The sequence below is a fragment of the Lynx rufus genome, unplaced genomic scaffold (assembly GCF_022079265.1).
Source record: "Lynx rufus isolate CCGP_SWC_20201006 ecotype Redwood Valley unplaced genomic scaffold, mLynRuf1.p SCAF_4, whole genome shotgun sequence".
NCBI classification, from domain to species: domain Eukaryota; kingdom Metazoa; phylum Chordata; class Mammalia; order Carnivora; family Felidae; genus Lynx; species Lynx rufus.
In genome coordinates, this window is record NW_025814856.1 from 9038260 (window position 1) to 9056067 (window position 17808).

At 57.7% G+C, this 17808-nt stretch overlaps 1 protein-coding gene across 3 annotated transcripts; it reads left to right on the forward strand.

Moving 5' to 3' along the window:
- Window positions 1-304: 304 nt before the first annotated feature.
- Window positions 305-17432, forward strand: CC2D1A (coiled-coil and C2 domain containing 1A). 3 transcript variants are annotated; one of them, XM_047096033.1, is made up of 29 exons: window positions 305-576; window positions 2145-2280; window positions 4371-4483; window positions 4578-4643; window positions 4925-5059; window positions 5163-5400; window positions 9207-9331; window positions 9614-9686; window positions 9832-9903; window positions 10012-10142; window positions 10221-10293; window positions 10981-11114; window positions 11453-11567; window positions 11649-11821; window positions 12483-12605; window positions 12688-12746; window positions 12838-12954; window positions 14308-14381; window positions 14456-14514; window positions 14639-14690; window positions 14825-14924; window positions 15011-15101; window positions 15416-15553; window positions 15641-15705; window positions 16290-16353; window positions 16449-16575; window positions 16654-16730; window positions 16811-16858; window positions 16957-17432. In XM_047096033.1, the coding sequence occupies exons 1-29, from the start codon at window positions 517-519 to the stop codon at window positions 16975-16977; spliced, it is 2859 nt and encodes a 952-aa protein (XP_046951989.1). In that variant the 5' UTR covers window positions 305-516; the 3' UTR covers window positions 16978-17432. The 3 variants fall into 3 exon arrangements, with proteins under 3 accessions (XP_046951989.1, XP_046951992.1, XP_046951991.1); XM_047096036.1 differs by having other exon boundaries at window positions 306-576; window positions 15644-15705; XM_047096035.1 differs by having other exon boundaries at window positions 306-576; window positions 11456-11567.
- The last annotated feature ends 376 nt before the right edge of the window (window positions 17433-17808 follow it).

Below are 17808 nucleotides of genomic sequence, written 5' to 3' on the forward strand. Positions count from 1 at the left end.
ACCTAAAAATATGGAATGTCCAGACCCGGGCCGCCAGGAGAGGCCAGAGCCTGCAGGTGGCCGCGCGACGCCGCGAACCGCGCGGCGGACACCGCCCCTCACACCTGCGCGCGCGCTCCACCTCTTTCCCGCGCATTCACGGCACCGCCGTGCGCAGGCGCGATGGCAGCACCGCCCCCGCACGCGCGCGCACGCCCCGCCTCTTTCCCGCGCGGCCCGCGGCCCGCCCACCGCCCGGCAGTGCGCACGCGTGCCCGCGCACTGCCTGCCGGGAGTTGTAGTTTCAGTGCGGCGGGCCCAGCAAGTCCAGTGGCTGCGCTCCGGTGCCGCGGCGCCGAGGCCGAGGCGGAAGTGGGGCGGCCATCCCCGGGGTCGAGGGCGCGGGGTCAGCGGTCGCGGGGCGCCAACCAGGGGCGCAGGGCTCAGGAAGTGCGCGTGCGCGGCGATAGGCCCCAGGGGAGGAGGCAGGGCAAGGCCAGGCGAGGTGGCCAGTGGTCTGGGCATCCTGCCTGGAAGATGCACAAGAGGAAGGGACCCCCGGGGCCCCCCGGCCGAGGTGCCGCCGCCGCCCGCCAGGTGAGTCTATACCCCACGGCCCCGCCTAGAGAACCGTTCTCACCCCTATCACAGGTTCAGAGGAGGGCCCCACCCACCAGGGGAACCGATCACCACCCCCAGGTGAGCCCCGGTCCCCGCCTTCCAGATGAGGTTCTGCCCCCAAAGTGGGGCCTAGTGGCCCCGGCTCCCCAGCTCCTCAGCTCTTGGCGCCCCGCCCTGGGCTCAGAGCCACCTGTTGCCGAAGCCTCTCCAGTTTGGGAGGGGAAGGCCTGGGACCTGAGATAAGGATAGTTAATGTACTCCTGGTTTGGACACTCATGGAACCTCGCATCAGCCAGGCCAAGTCAGACTTTCTATCCCCACTGTACAGATGAGGACACTGAGGCCCAGAGAGGTGAAGACAGCTTCCCAAGGTCATAGGGATTAACAGCTTGGCCAGGGCTAAGTGCAAAATCCAGAGCGGCTGCCATGAGCCCACGGGACTGTGTCTGGTCGTCCTTTTCCCTCTTCCGTCTCCTCTGCCCCAGGCACCTGGAAGGTTTGATTTTTCTTAGCTTTGGTGGAAGGAGCTCAGGCCATAGTTTAGTGCCCGGGTATTAGAATCTGGCCAACCTGGAGTTCCCTGCTGGCCTCTGCATGTTGGACACTCAGCTTCACAGCTCTTACACCTGTTTCCTCGTCTGTAAAATGGAGGCCCTAAGAGTCCCTATGTCACAGCACAGTTGTGAAAATTCACTGGAATAGTTTATGGAAAGTGCTAGAACCTAACACTCAATAAGCATAACTTATTTTGTTTAATGTTTATTTATTTTGGGGAGACAGAGAGACACAGTGGGGGAGGGGCATAGAGAGAAGGAGACACAGAATCTGAAGCAGGCTCCAGGCTCTGAGCTGTCAGCCCAGAGCCCGATGCGGGACTCGAACCCACAAAGTGCGGGATCATGACCTGGGCCGAAGTCAGACACTCAACCGACTGAGCCAATACGCGTAACTTATTACTGTTGAAAGGAGCCATACATAGTAGCCAGTATTTGCCCATTCTGACCGACAGAAAAGGCCGTTTTGTGTAGTTCAGTGTAATATCATCACATCACGATTGGTCATTAGCTGGGACGGGATAGGAAGACAGGTCTGTTACACAATGAAAACCCCGCTTTCAGTTTCTATGTTGTCCGGGCTTCTATTTGCTCTTGATAACTCCAGGCTTCCTGCGTGGCCCCCTCTGCTGAGTATGCTGGAAGGAAAAGCCCAGGTGTACCGAGTGGCTTAGCTTTGGACAGGGTGTAGGGCCTGTCTTTCCCACTGAACTCAGTCAGCAGCACATTGTGGGTGTGGGCTCGGAGCAGGGAGCAGGGTCTTTCTGCCTGCCCTTTGCCCCGGGTTGATCTAGGCCAGAGGGCCTGGCCCATCTTGGAACACCTGTTGCATTCTCAACCCATTCCAGCCTCCTGGCACTTCCCTGGGGGAAATTACTTTCCCTCCGAGACCTGGGTTTCCTTCCTGAGGGAAACCTGGGTCTGTCCTGGTTGCCTCTGGACAGGTGGGGTGCATTCCAAAGTCTGACTGGACCCTTACTGTTCCCTCAGCTGGGCCTGCTGGTTGACCTCTCCCCAGACGGCCTTATGATCCCCGAGGACGGAGTTAACGATGAGGAACTGGAGGCCGAGTTCTTGGCCTTGGTGGGGGGCCAGCCCCAAGTCCTGGAGAAGCTCAAAGGCAAAGGTGAGACTCTCAACACACCCCTGAACATTCTCTGAGCACCTGCTGTGGGCAGGACTCAGCCCTGGGCCCTGGGGAGAAGGGGGGAAAGGAGATGGAGAAGGTCTCTGCCCTCCTAGAACACGCAGCCTGGGTTAAGAGGTTAAGCGATCAACTCTGGACCCAGAGTGAGGGTTCAAATCCCAGTTGTGCTGCTTACTGGCTGTGTGACTGATGAGTCCCCGCACCTGTGTGGACTTCGGTTTCCCCGTCTGTAAAATGGGAATAATAACTGCCCTTAGTCACAGTAGTTCATCTTCTCGTGTGTGTAAAGTACTTCACACACGGTCTCACATTTCCTCCAACACGCTGTCCCATGATCAGGTTGGGGTGAGGGAAGCACAGAGGGATGGGGGAGACGTGTGAGCTGGGGCCAGGTGCCCGCAAGAGACACCCACAATAAGGATGGTCAGCAGAAGAGCTAGAAAGTGCAGCTGGGAGGCCCAGCGCATGCAAAGCCCTCCCCCCTCCCCCCGTGGGAGGTGACAGGGTCAGCAACACTGCAGTGGGGTTTGGGGCTGGAGCTCCAAGGGGAGACGGAACCTTTATACTTGTTAGCTAATTCAGTCCACTCTCATTATTAACGGATTCCATATTTGTGAATTCGCCAACGGGCTAAATTTTATTGGTAACACCAAAATCAATAGTCGGGGAGGTTTGGCAATTCCTTGCGGGCGTGCACAGAGCTGCAGAAAGTTTGAGTCGCTCACCTTACGCGGTCCCAGCTGAGAGAGAGCAAGATGACCGTCGACCTTCTTGTCTCAGGGCTTCAAGTAAACACGGGTCCTTCTCACAGTCTGTGTAAGGCTGCATTTTGCTCATTTTGGCACTCTTTGTGGGTACTCTTTGTGTGGTACATTTTGCTGTTCAGAATGGCACTAAAGTGTGGCGCTTAGAGCTGTCTCGTGTCTTTAAGGGCAAGAAGTTTGTGATGCGTCTTATGGAGGAAATACGCTAGCAGATAAGCTTCATTCAAACACGAGTAGCCTTGAGTTCAATGTTAACAAACCAACAACATATATTTAAAAAGGTATAGTTAGGGGGCGCCTGGGTGGCGCAGTCGGTTAAGCGTCCGACTTCAGCCAGGTCACGATCTCACGGTCCGTGAGTTCGAGCCCCGCGTCGGGCTCTGGGCTGATGGCTCAGAGCCTGGAGCCTGTTTCCGATTCTGTGTCTCCCTCTCTCTGCCCCTCCCCTGTTCATGCTCTGTCTCTCTCTGTCCCAAAAATAAATAAACGTTGAAAAAAAAAAATAAAAATAAAAAGGTATAGTTAGATAGAGGCACACATTGAACAAGATTATGCATCGGCCGGTTGACGAAACTGTGCCCAGAGGCTCATGGGATCCTAACCTTGTATTTCCTCTAGGGGCAGTGGTCCAGTACGTGCTAAGTCAGTGTTGAAGGCACTTTTATAGGACGTAGGTAACGCAAATAATGAGAATAATTCGAATGACAAAGTGCTGATGATGTGCTTTTCTAGAACCTCATTTACCTTGAGTCCTCACGATGCGTGTGTGAGGGAGAAACTTGCCCTCGTCTAATAGGTGGGAAGACTGAGGCCCAGGGAGGTCACGTGACTTGCCCAGGGCTCCACAGTAAGAAAGCTGCAGAGCCAGGGTTGGAAGTCCGGCTTGATAAGCATGAGAGGAGGCCGGCAGGATTAGCGGGATCATACCTGGTGGGCCCAAGGGCAGTAGGGTGCCATGGAAGGGCCAGTAGGGGGGCATGCTGCCCTATTCTTTAGGGCCATGGGTAACTGGGACAGGAGGCTGGGGATACTTTTTTTTTTTATTAATGTTTATTTATTTTTGAGAGAGAGAGGGAGACAGAGCATGAGTTGGGGGGGCGGGGCAGAGAGAGAGGGAGACACAGAATCCGAAGCAGGCTCTAGGCTCTGGGCTGGCAGCACAGAGCCGGACGTGGGGCTCGAACCCGCCAATCGTGAGATCATGACCTGAGCTGAAGTTGGCCGCCCAATTGACTGAGCCACCCAGGCGCCCCATGGGGACTCTTGAAGGATCCCAGTCCATCTGGGGCCTGTCACTGCCACCAGGTCCCCTGCCCATGGAGGCCATTGAGAAGATGGCGAGCCTGTGCATGAGAGACCCGGATGAGGAGGAAGGTACCGACGACGAGGAGGATGTGGAGGCTGACGACGACCTGCTGGTGAGCACCCAGGGCAGGGCAGGGGGCCACCCATGCTGTCGTTGCCCCGTGCAGCAGGCCCTCATGCCTGGCCAATGGCCGTGTGTCCCTGCAGGCAGAACTAAATGTGGTCCTTGGGGAGGAGCAGAAGTCTCTGGAGTCCCACCCTCCTGTGGCTCAGGTATAGCCCGACAACCTGCTCCCCGTAGTGCAGGGTTCAAGGCCCTCCCTTGCCCCTCAGCCATGTTACCTTGGGCAGGTGACATGACACCTCTGAGACCCAGTTCCCTGCACCCGGAACAATGATGATGATTTCTTCCTGGGGGGGGATGGGAGAGGTGGCGGGGACAGCTGGCCCCCGGGGCACCATGCCTGGCGTGTGATAGGCACTCGCCCAGGGAAGCCCTTGGGGAGAGCCCAAGTGGGGTCACCACCCAGACCATGCCCCGGTCCCTCCTGCAGCCCAGAGCCGCAGCCCCCAGCCCCGGGGTGGAGGCCACCTTGCAGGAGAGGCTGGCTCTCTACCAGAGGGCGATCGAAAGCGCTAGGCAAGCTGGAGGTGGAGCCAAGATGCGGCGCTACGACCGGGGGCTTAAGGTGAGCGGGCGGGCGGGTGACGGGAGGGCTCTGGCACCCTACCGCCGGCCCACCGCACCCAGCTGTCAGGCTCCTCGGAAACCCATTTCACACCTTCTCTCAGACGCTTGAAAACCTGCTGGCCTCGGTCCGGAAAGGTAACGCCATCGACGAAGGGGACATCCCACCGCCCGTGGCAGTGGGGAAGGGTCCGGCAGCCACCCCCAGCCACACGCCCGCACCCTCCCAGCCGGCCTCCACCACGAGCCAGCCAGCCCCGGAGCCCAGGGTCACGGTAGAAGGCCCGCCTTCCTCTGCCCCAGCCTCATCCATAGGCTTGGCTAAGCCCCAGCTTCCGCCAGGTAGGCCGGGGGCAGGGCTGGGCTAACATGGGATGTTGCAGGCGTGGGATTTACTCAGCACTTGGCCATTCTGTGGGGGTGCAGGCCCTGCACTGACTGTCAGATATCCTTAACGCCCCTCGCCTCCCCAGGTCCTCATGTCTCTGGAGTTCACGAATGCCGTTTTTTGTACGTGTGGTGGTTTAATACGTACAACATGACATTGGCCCTTTGAACCCTTTTTCGGTGTGCAATTGAGTAGCAAGTTCACCATGTGGTGCACCGGTCTCCTCTGTTTCCAAGACTGTTTCATCGAACAAAAACTCTCTTCCCGCGAAACACTAGCTCCCCATTTCTGCTCCCCCGGCCCCTGACAGCCGCCATCCATGCTTTATGAGTCTGCGTCTCCTGGACACGTCACGTAAGTGGGACGACACACGAGTTGTCCTTTGGTGCCAGCTTCTTTCACTTAGTGTCACCTTGCAGCATGCGTCGGAGTCCCTTTTGAGGGCTAACGCGTAAGAGCTATAAGTGGATAATTCCCCAGCCCTCAGCATGTCTGTCTTCTAAAACTGACCTGCGGGCTTATGAGTTCAAGCCCCACGTCAGGCTCTGTGCTGACAGCTCGGAGCCTGGAGCCTGCTTTGGATTCTGTGTCTCCCTCTCTCTCTGCTCCTCCCCCACTCACACTCTGTCTCTGTCTCTCTGTCTCTCTCTCAAAAATAAACATTAAAGAAAACAAACAAACCCTCACCTGCGGGAGGTTTTCCTTCCCAACCTCTCCCTCTCCGGTGGCCTTCCTCCCACTACCCGAAAGGAGTGCCCGCCTCTGTCCCTTCTAGAATATCAACACAGGCACTGCCCCAGGGGCAAACGCTCCCCAAACATACGAAGAGACACTTAAAACTGGGCTGGCCCGGTTGAGAAAGCAAACACCAGGTCTAAATCTTTCCACAGCCCGGCTGGTTTCTAAGCTATTGTTTTGGCAAAGTTCAGGGAAGGTTGTTGGAAATCGTCACCCGAAATGCTCAGCCAAAATCACCAAAGCTTTTTTCACGACGGGGTTTTGGCATACGACTTGGGTAGAGTCCAGGGAAGCCCGCAACATGGTGATAACAGGACCCCGTGTCTTCCCGTCTATTTGTTGGTATGAAGCAGGTTTCCTGGTGCTTTGAAAAAGAAAAAAGGGAAGTTGGGAAACAATGAACAGGGAAACAGAGTTAATTGGTAGAAGGCGGACCCAGCCCCAGCCCTGTCAGCAAGAGGTGCCAGTGCGATAAAATTGTGCTCTTGGCATATAAAAATTCTTTATCAAAAAGCCTGATATATTTAGGCTTTGTTCAGTGCTATGCTAATAATACCAATGATTCAACCTGGAAGAATGTTTTCGCTGCCCCCCCCCACAAGAGGGAGCACAAGCAGGGGAGGGGCAGAGGGAAAGAGAGAATCTTAAGCTGTTAGTGTGGCCTGGATCTCACAACCCTGGGATAATGAGCTGAGCCCACATCAAGAGTCAGATGGGCGCTCAACTGACTCAGCCACTCAGGTGCCCCCGGAAGGACATTTTCTTGACTCCGAGAGACTCACTGTGATAGGAGATAAAACCGATCAAATGTCAACGCTTTTTTGCTTCCACTCACGGATACCTTTTCAGGCAAATACACCTGAACTTAAAGCTGTAGGTGCAGTTGTCAGTCTGAAAAAATACGATGCATGTAGCTTGCCAGGCGTTTCTAGGATTTATGGACCCCGGTGGTTGTAAGTGCAATAGCCCTTTGTTTTTTTATGTCAAAAATTGCACCAGTTGCCCTAAATTTAATGATATTTCTCCTGAAAACCTATCGAATGTGTCATTTAATACTGTAACTAGCATACTGTTTAAAAAAGCAATTTAGGGGGGCCTGGGTGGCTCAGTCGCTTGAGTGTCCGACATTGGCTCAGGTCACGATCTCTCGGTCCGTGAGTTCAGGCCCCACGTCGGGCTCTGGGCTGACGGCTCGGAGCCTGGAACCTGCTTCGGATTCTGTGTCTCCCTCTCTCTGCCCCTCCCCCACTCACACTCTGTCTCTCTCTCTCTCTCTCTCAAAAATGAATAGACGTTAAAAATTTTTTAAAAAAAGCAGTTTAACTCTCCATTTCCTCACTTTGCCAGTGAGCCTCATAGATGGATTTTGGTTGCACAAATATACCATAGGGTGGTCAGGAAAAGACTTTTAACAGGGCACCTGGGTGGCTTAGTCAGTTGAGCGTCGGGCTCTTGATTTTGGCTTGTGTCATGATCCCCAAGTCGTGGGACTGAGCCCCTCGTTGGGCTCTGTGCTGAGGGTGGAGCCTGCTTGGGATTCTCTCTCTGCCTCTGCCCTTCCCCCACTCATACTCTCTCTCCCCCCACCCAGTATGAAAAAAAAAAAAAGAAAAGGCAGCTTTAAACTGAGCAGGCCCCCTGTTTCTTTGATAAACACAGTGCAGCACTGTATTTCTCTTCCTTGTGGCTTTCCTAGTATCATTTCTTACAGCTTCGTTTATTATAAGAACAGCATATAATGCGCATAACGTACGAAACATGTCGATCGGTTGTCTTTATTGGTGATGCCCACGGTCAACAACAAGCTATGAGTAGTCAAATTTGGGGGGAGTCCAAAGTAGATTTCCAACTGCATGGCGGGGGCAGGGGGTGTTGGTGCCCCTGACACCCTCATTGTTCAAGGGTCAACTGTACTTGATGTACTGAATTGTACACTTAAAAAGGGTTAAGAGGGTAAATTTCACGTGTATTTTGCCGCAATTAAAGAAAACAAGGGGCACCACCAGCTCATTCGGTAAAGCGTGTGACTCTTGATCTCGGGGTCATGAGTTCGAGGCCCACAGTTGGCATAGAGCTTGCAAAAAAATAAAAAATAAAAATAAGTGAATACTGGTGAGGTTCAAATCACCATGGTAGTTAAAGTACATTAGATTAAAAAACGTTAAAAAAATTTTTAACATTTATTTATTTTTAAGAGAGAGAGAGAGAGTACAAGTAAGGGAGGGGCAGAGAGAGAGACAGGGAGACACAGAATCCAAAGCAGGCTCCAGGCTCTGAGCTGTCAGCACAGAGCCCGATGCAGGGCTCGAACCCACAGACCGTGAGATCATGACCTGAGCTAAAGTCGGACACTTAACTGACTGAGCCACCCAGGCGCCCTTAAAGTACATTAAGTTTTAAAGAGTGATGTGATAGTTCTGTTTTGTGAATGTCAGTATTTGCACGACACTGGGAATGACAACTGTGGCCACTTTATTTATTTTTTTTCAACGTTTTTTTTTTTTTTTTAATTTATTTTTGGGACAGAGAGAGACAGAGCATGAACGGGGGACGGGCAGAGAGAGAGGGAGACACAGAATCGGAAACAGGCTCCAGGCTCCGAGCCATCAGCCCAGAGCCTGACGCGGGGCTCGAACTCACGGACCGCGAGATCGTGACCTGGCTGAAGTCGGACGCTTAACCGACCGCGCCACCCAGGCGCCCCTGTGGCCACTTTTTAAAGTTAAGATGAGGGCCGCCTGGGTGGCTCAGTCGGTTAAGCGTCCGACTTCGGTGCAGGTTATGACCTCACAGTTCGAGGGTTCAAGCCCCACGTCGGGCTCTGTGGTGACAGCTTGGAGCCTGGAGCCTGCTGCGGATTCTGTCTCTTTCTCAGGTCCCGGGGTAGAGTCCCCGCCACACCATCTTGGGGAGACGGCATGGCCTCTCAGCCTCGGTGCTCACATCTGTAGGTCAGGCCTAAGGAACAGGCTTCGTTGTGACGGTTAAACAGAGGCGGTTCGTACGCTGTTCCCCCTTCCAGGTCCCTGCAGCCCTGACCTCCTGGCCCAGTTGCAGAGCCGCCAGCGCGAATATAAGTTGGCCGCCCTCCACGCCAAGCAGCAGGGAGATACGGCGACTGCTGCCAGACGTTTCCGTGTGGCCAAGGTGCGTCCAGACCGGTGGGAGAAGACACGACGCTTCCGACTTTGCGTGGTGGCAAAGAACAGGAGCGCTGTGGTCACACGGACCCCAGTTTGACTCCTGACCCTTAGTCACTCTGTACGTGTAGTTTTCCGTATCTCTTAAAGCCCCGGTTTACCCTGCCTGTGAAATGGGCGTCAGTATTGGAAGGGGCTTGAGCAAGATGCTGCAGAGGAATGGACAGAGGCTCCCCACAGGGTCCTGGCCCCCAACCGCAGCCTCTTCCCCTCGTCTCCTTTCTCTCAGAGCTTCGATGCCATCTTGGAGGCCCTGAGCCGGGGGGAGCCTGTGGACCTGTCCCGCCTGCCACCTCCCCCTGGTGAGGACCCCACCACCCTGCCCAGCCTCCGGGACTTGGTGCTGCCACCCTCTCTGGTCACCTGGGGACCCCCTCAGACCACACCAGCATGGGGTAGGGGGTCCCCAAGCAAGCCCCTCGCTGGACTGGACCTCTCTGCCCTCAGACCAGCTGCCCCCAGAGCCACCCTCGCCGTCACCGCAGCCTCCGGCTCCCAGCACAGTGCCCTCCACGCCAGGTAGGCTCTTGGAACCCTGTGTGGTGGGCAGGCCAGGGCGACAAGTCTCTCCTTCCCAAGACTCTTAACCCTGCCCCTCTGCTCCCCCTCGGCCCCTGTCTGGCCCAGAGGTTCCCCCACCTCCACGGACTCTCCTGGAGGCATTGGAGCAGCGGATGGAGCGATACCACGTGGCCGCGGCCCAGGCCAAGACCAAAGGGGACCAGCGGAAGGCTCGCATGCATGAGCGCATCGTCAAGGTGTGTGGGGGCCCAGTGGGCAGGCAGGCGGCGCCCGGAGGCCTTGCCCAGGTAGCCCTAATCCTGTGTCCACTACAGCAATACCAAGATGCCATCCGAGCCCACAAGGCGGGCCGAACGGTAGATGTGGCCGAGCTGCCGGTGCCCCCAGGTAGGCACAGCCCCCTCCCCTGCCCCTCCTGGCCTCTGAGCCTCCGTAGGTGCTATTCCTCCTGACCGCACAGGCCCAGGGAGCTGTGTGCTCCGCATTCGGGAATTCTGCAAACTTGTTAGATAATTGGTACCTTACGGTTGGGTCTCAATCGGAGTGTTTGTACCACGGAAATCGGCAGACGCTAAAAATCAGGGGGTTTTACTTGGAGAGCCTGTTCACCAGCCCACCATCGTCTGTGTGATTTCCTCCATTTCTTCTGTGTTCGACTCCTCCTTTCGCATCAGCTCTCGGCCTTACACTCTACTCAGCCTTCCATCAGCCTCCCAGTGGGTTGGGGGCCTCCTCTGGGTTCTCAGAGCTGCCCGCGCACCCCCGGGAGAGCAATTATTCCTCAACACCTTGGTCCCCTGGGAATCCCTCCAGGCCTGTGACCGCCTCTTGTGCCTGGTGGCCCGCCTCACCCCGTGCTTGCCCGTTGGCGTCTGGTCAAGGCCCGGGGTCAGGTGAGAGGCAGCAGGAGATTAGGTTGGAATAATCTGCATCTACACAGAACCAGCAGCAGCTCCTTCCTGGATTCAAAGTACATCCAAAGCCCCGAGGCTCCTTAGGAAGGGGAGGAACCCACGTCTCCGCCATCGGGGCATGGGTCCCTCCCTCCTGACTGGGCCCTGACTGGCCGCCCAGGCTTTCCCCCCATCCAGGGCCTGGAGGCCACCGAGCCCACCCAGCAGAGCCTGGTGGGGGTCTTGGAGACCGCCATGAAGCTGGCTAACCAGGATGAAGGCGCAGAGGATGAAGAGGATGAGGAACCTAAGAAGGTGGGAGGGGCTGGGGTCTTGGGGTGAGACGGGAGTGGCAGCAAAGCCCTGACAGAGCCTGGGAAGAGCTGGCCTCCCTCCCGGCCTGGCCACTTCCTGGCTGTGCAGCTGTGGGCAAGCCATTTTGCTCTCTCATCCTGCCTCCTCATCTGTAAAGTGGGTACAGGGGCTGTCTTTGTCTCTGCAAAGATTCAGTGAGAATGAGACTATATGGGGCATTCGTTGCTGAGGAAACAGAAACTAAGACAGTCACCATTGTCAGTTTCGGGCCCCGGCCCCTTGGGGAGTGGAACCATTGCGAGTGCTGGGAGAGCTCTGATTCCCTCCCTGTCTGTCAGCAGCCCACCAGCCCTCCGGCCCCCACGGCCCAGCCCAAGGCCCCACCCTCAAGGGCACCCCAATCAGGCTCCACCCCAGCAGCCAAAACAGCCCCCAAGGGCGCATCCGCCAGAGGTAGGTATGCCCTCCCTTCCTGGGCTGCCTGTTGCTTGGCTGTGGGCCAGGCCGCATCCACAGACCCCCCTGTACCCACAGCCCAGCAGCAACTGGCCTTCCTGGAGGGCCGCAAGAAGCAGCTCCTACAGGCCGCACTGAGAGCCAAGCAGAAGAATGACGTGGAGGGTGCCAAAATGCACCTGCGCCAGGCCAAGGGGCTGGAGCCCATGCTGGAGGCCTCGCGCAATGGGCTGCCTGTGGATATCGCCAAGGTGAACCCTCTAGGCCTGCTGGACCTCCCCAGGCACCCCCTGTTGGGCTGTGGCCACTTAGCAGCCACGTAACTTGGAGTATATTAGTCAGGATCCAGGTTAAGCTTCTGTAACAGATAAGTACCCCCCCGACTCAGTGGCTGAAAGAAGACAGATATGTTTCTCGCATGGAATACTCAGGGCAGTCTGGGCTCTGGAGAAGACAGAGCCCTCCAGGGCCCAGGTTCCTTCCATCTTGTTGCTCTGTCACACCTCGGAAGGTCATCTTTGTCCACGTGCTCAGAGTGGACTGATGCCCTTCCTGCATTCAGTCCGTGGGAAGCAGTGAGAGAGAAAGAAAGGGCAAGGCAAGCAGTTCCATTTAAAGCAAGTGACATGGAATGCCATCACTTCTCACCTTCCACTGGCCGCAGCTGAATCCCATGGCGGTACCCGGCTGCAAGGGATGCTGGGACGTGTAGTACCTGGGCTGTGTGCCACTTTGGGAGGGACCATCCACTTCTCTCTGAGCACCACTTTTCTCCTCGGGGAAGAAGAGAGACCAGGGCTGGGGCAAAGCAGTGGTCCAGGAAGGCCTCTCCAAGAAGGGGTGACATTTCCATGCGCGGGCCTGTTTGTTGCTAACCAGCAGGCCCCTCCCCATGAGGCTTGTCTTCTCTAGGTGCCACCCGCCCCCGTCAACAAAGACGACTTCTCTCTGGTCCAGCGGCCTGGCCCAGGTCTGTCTCAGGAGTCTGCCCGGCGCTACGGTGAACTCACCAAGCTCATAAGGCAGCAGCATGAGGTGAGGTGGGCCCCTGGCCCAGATCAGCAGGCCTCAGGGTCATGGCCCCCCGCCCCTCCCCTCACTGCCTTCTGCTCTTCAGATGTGCCTGAACCACTCTAACCAGTTCACCCACCTGGGCAACATTGCCGAAACCAGCAAGTAAGTACCCCTGTCCCTGCCTCTGCCAGACGTCTGTACCCCCATCCCATCCCCGGGACCAGGGACCTGAACAGGGCTCTCTTGCCGGCAGATTTGAGAAATTGGCAGAGGACTGTAAGCGGAGCATGGAGATTCTGAAGCAGGCATTCGCCCGAGGTCTCCCCACGCCCACTGCCCGCTTTGAGCAGAGAACCTTCAGCGTCATCAAGTAAGGCCCTGATGCCCCTTGGCCCAGATGCCCCTTTGGAGAGGGGCTTGCACTCCCCAGAAGCCAGCGGAGGACTTGCCTCTGGGGGAGAGTTGGGTTGCACGGTGAAAGCACAGTATATGCAAGGGTCCTGAGGCAGGCGTGAGGTGCAAGTGAAAGATGGTGTTGGGGAGTTGCCAGTGACACATTGAGAAATGGGGAAGACCGAGTGAGTGCAGAGATGTGCCTTGTCCCAAGGCCCGGGTGAGCCCTCAGCGTGGTTGTTGTTGGTCCTGCTCCTCTTAAGCCTTCCCACACCGTGGGGAATTGGGATCATTTCCCCACTTACACATGGGGTTAGGCACAGCCACTGCAACAACCTAGGATACCCCACACCCCTTACCTTGGCTCTCCCACATCTGCACAGCCTGGCTCCCCATCACCTCGTCCCCACCCACTGTCCCCACGTTGCTTGCCTCCTGCCACACAGGCCTGTTTTTGATCCCTCAGACAACCAAGCATGTTCATCCTCAGGGCCTTTGCACTGGCTCTTTCCTCTGCACAGACCCTCTTCCCCAGGTCTCCGTGTAGTAGCGCCTTCTTGGCATCCAGAATCACCTATGATGTCGCCTCCCTTGAAGGGCCCTCTTTGACCACTCCCGTCTACAACAGCCCATCCTGAGCATGCTCCACTCTCTTCCCCTATTTTAATTTTCTGCAGAATTGCTTTGTTTCCTCTGTTTATATATGCATTGGTCTTCTCTTCACTCAGCTAGCTTGGGCTCCATGAGCACAGGGATGGGGTCTGTCTCACTATATCCCCATCAGTGAGGACACCAGCAGGCACATAGTAGGGGCTGCAGAAATATTGCTCTTTTAAATTTGTTAAGATGTTTATTTATTTTTGAAAGAGAGAGAGAGAGAGAGAGGGACAGAGTGCGAGCGGGGGAGGGGCAGAGAGCGAGGGAGACCCAGAATCTGAAGCAGGCTCCAGGCTCTGAGCTGTCGGCACCGAGCCTGACGTGGGGCTCGAACCCACGAACCCTGAGATCATGACCTGAAATCGGACTCTTGACCGACTGAGCCACCCAAGCGCCCCCCAGAAGTATTGTTAAATGAAGGGAAGGTCCCCCAGCAGTGAAGCCACTGGCTGGCGCAGAGTGGGTCCCAGACTGAAGAAAAGTCTCGAAAGTAAGCCATTGGCAGATCTGGACAAAGAATTCCAGTCTGTCCAGATCCTAAAACTGGAGCCCAGGGGCCCATATAGCTACAAAGGCCAGCGTGGGGTGTGTTCCCCGGATCCACAAAGGGAAAAGAAGGCGGGCAGGCGTTGGGGCTGACGTGCCTCTGTCTCCCCACCTGCCCTCCCGGAAGGATCTTCCCTGACCTCAGCAGCAACGACATGCTCCTGTTCATCGTGAAGGGCATCAACTTGCCCACGCCCCCAGGTGAGGGGCGCCAGGCAGGGGTCAGGGCTGCGGGACTGCCTCCCTGCCCGGCTCTGACCTTTGTCTGCCCACAGGGCTGTCTCCCAGCGACCTGGATGTCTTTGTTCGGTTTGACTTCCCCTATCCCAACGTGGTATGTAGAGAGCCCAGGAGAGGAAAGATGGGCTCAAGCCTCATCCGCGGGAGTGGGTCAGCAGGGGTCCGAGGGCAGGCCCCAGCCCCTGAGCCTTCCTGCCTCCTATTTGATTTGGCTCTAGGAAGAAGCTCAGAAAGACAAGACCAGTGTGATTAAGAACACAGACTCCCCCGGTGAGCGGAGCGGAGGAGGAGGGGGAGGAGGCCGTGGCTGCCGGGAGGCACCCCAGCCCCATGCAGAGAGAACCTGAAACCATAGCCTGACCCCTCCCTCTTTCCTCCTGGGCCTGTCCTCATTCCCGGAGTAGAGTTCAAGGAGCAGTTCAAACTCTGCATCAACCGCAGCCACCGCGGCTTCCGAAGGGCCATCCAGACCAAAGGCATCAAATTTGAAGTGGTCCACAAGGGGTGAGCTGGGGGTGCAGGTGCTGGGCGGACTCTGGGGGAGGGGGAGCTGCCCCGGGCCAACCGTCCTGTCCCCCTCACGCACACAGGGGGCTGTTCAAGACTGACCGGGTGCTGGGCACAGCCCAGCTGAAGCTGGACGCCCTGGAGACCGCGTGTGAGGTCCGGGAGATCCTTGAGGTGAGATGTGGACATTTGCCCACAGGCTCTGGTGTGGCTGTGTCACTTGTTAACATTATTCAAAAGCTCCCTACAGGCCCTGGGCCTCCTAGGGGTCTCTTCTGCTGACCCAGCTTCTCCCCCAGGGATCCCAGACCTCCATACTACCCAGCCCTAAATATTCCCAGCACCCTGCTCCATTTTGACCAATTGGCGTCTCAGCTCTATCTATCTAGGGGCTCAGATTTTGGAAATTACCCTGGTTCTCTCTGATCCCGGCCCTGGGCCTCCAGCCATTGCCTGCTTCTCAGTAGCCTCCCCTCATTTCCACCCAGGTCCTGGATGGTCGCAGGCCCACCGGGGGGCGGCTGGAGGTGATGGTCCGGATTCGGGAGCCACTGACCGCCCAGCAGTTGGAGACCACAACTGAGAGGTGGCTGGTCATTGACCCCGTGCCAGCAGCCGCGCCCACGGTGAGACTCCTGCCCATCAGCAACCCCAGGGAGGGAGGCTTGGTTCAAGCGGGCCGGGAATCACAAGACTGGTTCTGTCCACTGAAGCAGGTTGCTGGGCCCAAAGGGAAGGCCCCTCCCGTACCCACCCCTTCGAGGGAGCCAGGGAACAGGTAGGTGGCTGGGTCAAGCCATGCTGGAGAGAAGTCCCTTCTTCCTGTTTCAGCCCCTCCTGGACAGTTTCCCATCAGGCACGAATTGTAGTGCATCCCTTCCCTGCTCCAAAACGTCTCCTGGCTCCCCGTCTCCTGAAACGTCCTGAAACTTCTCAGCCTGATTTTTAGGATCTTTTGTGATTGGACCATTATCAATATATCCAGTAGTCTCGTCTCACCCCACTTCCTCCTGTTCGTTCATGGTTATCTACACCTCGTTTTCACTGGCCTCTGGGCTTTTCTGTCTTCTGATGATGCCATGAGCCCCCCTACCCAGCACTTGCTCCCCACTCCCCTGCCCAGCTCTAACTCCTCTGGCTCCCAGCTTGGCTGCGTTCTTCCCTGGGAAACCTTCCCTGACCACCGGGCACGGCAGTTGCCTGAGTGTAGAGCCCTCAGCCCCACTAGGTCGTGGGCTCTGCAACACCAGGGTGGGCCTAGCTTATCTCCTGCTGTTCCCCAGCGCCCAGTGCGTCTGTGAGAATTAACGGGGTCAGGGTTGGGGGGTCCTTGCGGCCCTTCATCCCTCCCCAACTCCACAGATCGGCCCGGCCCCTGCACAGCCTCAGCGTGCTGGCCTTTGATCAAGAGCGTCTGGAGCGGAAGGTGGGTGCCTGCTTTGACAGGCTGGCTGGGGCAGGATTGGGGGTTCGGTAGGCCCCGGACAGGGCCGTCACAGTCCCCCACTCTGCACCCCCCAGATCCTGGCCCTGAGGCAGGCGCGGCGGCCGGTGCCCCCGGAGGTGGCCCAGCAGTACCAGGACATCATGCAACGCAGCCAGTGGCAGAGGGCGCAGCTGGAGCAGGGGGGCCCGGGCATCCGGAGGGGTAGGGTCTCGGGGATGGGCGCGTGGGGGAGGGGAGGGCAGGGCAGCAGCCCCCATCCTGACCCCTCCCCACCCTCAGAGTACGCGGCCCAGCTGGAGCGTCAGCTGCAGTTCTACACAGAGGCGGCCCGGCGCCTGGGCAACGACGGCAGCAGGGTGAGCCAGGCGAGGGCCGGGTGGGCGCTGGGGGGCCGGGGCTGCCCGCGGCTGCCCGCTGACCGCCTCTCGGCCCCCAGGAGGCTGCAAAGGAGGCACTCTACAGGCGGAACCTGGTGGAGAGTGAGGTGAGCGGCCGGGGTGTGTGAGCGGCCAGGCCGGGGGGTGTGGGGCACGGCTGTGGCCATGAGTACCCCCTCCCTGACCCTGGCGGCCTCCTCCTTAGCTGCAGCGGCTCCGCAGGTGAGGGGTCGGCCGGATGGGCGGCCCCTGGAGAGTGCCCAAGGCCCTGGCACCGGGAGGAGCTGACCAGGCCACAGCCGGAGGCCAGACAAGCAGACAATCAGCAGACCGTCAGCTCCAGATGGACACGTCCTCCGCCGGGTTCTTCCTGGCGGGGGGCCCCGAGGATGGCACCACCAGCCAGCCTGTGCCCCTTGCCCCGGCCTGGCTGGGTGGGCCCTGGAGAGTCCCGTTTGCACAGCCTGGGGTGTCCGGCCCCTGGCCTGCCCCAGAGGTGGGGGGGCAGCTAGGACCAAGCCCCGAGGGCCCCTGCAAGCACTTTACTTCCTATCCCTCCCCAGCCTTAACCCTGAAGCCCACCCACACCCCAAAGAAGCCACTGAGGTCAGCCAGAGCCCAGCTGGCTCCCCAGGGCTGACACAGGGAATAAACAGCCAGGGCCACGCCTGGCTCACTCTGTCCTGTTGATGTTTCTTGCCCCCGCCCTGTGGCCAGCTGGGTCTCTCCCACAGTCCCCCGGGGGTTGATGGCAGGGTGCCCATAAGAGGGGCAGGCTGTGGGGGGAGAGTGCCCGTGAAGGATGTGTTCGATTCGCACACTTGCTCCGGGGACGTGTGTGAGGGCTGTGGCCTGCTTGAGGGCGTCTGCCGTGCCGTGTGTTTCTGTAGCTGGTGGCCTTGGGTGTGTTCGGGTGTATACGTACGGTCAGCTGTCACGTGGTGGTTCTTGCTGACCCCTCGAAATCCAGCCCGGCCGCTCACTGGCCCCGGGACTTGGACCAGATTGCCCGACCCTCTTAGCATCCCACAGCGTCAGTTTCCTCACTTGGATGCTG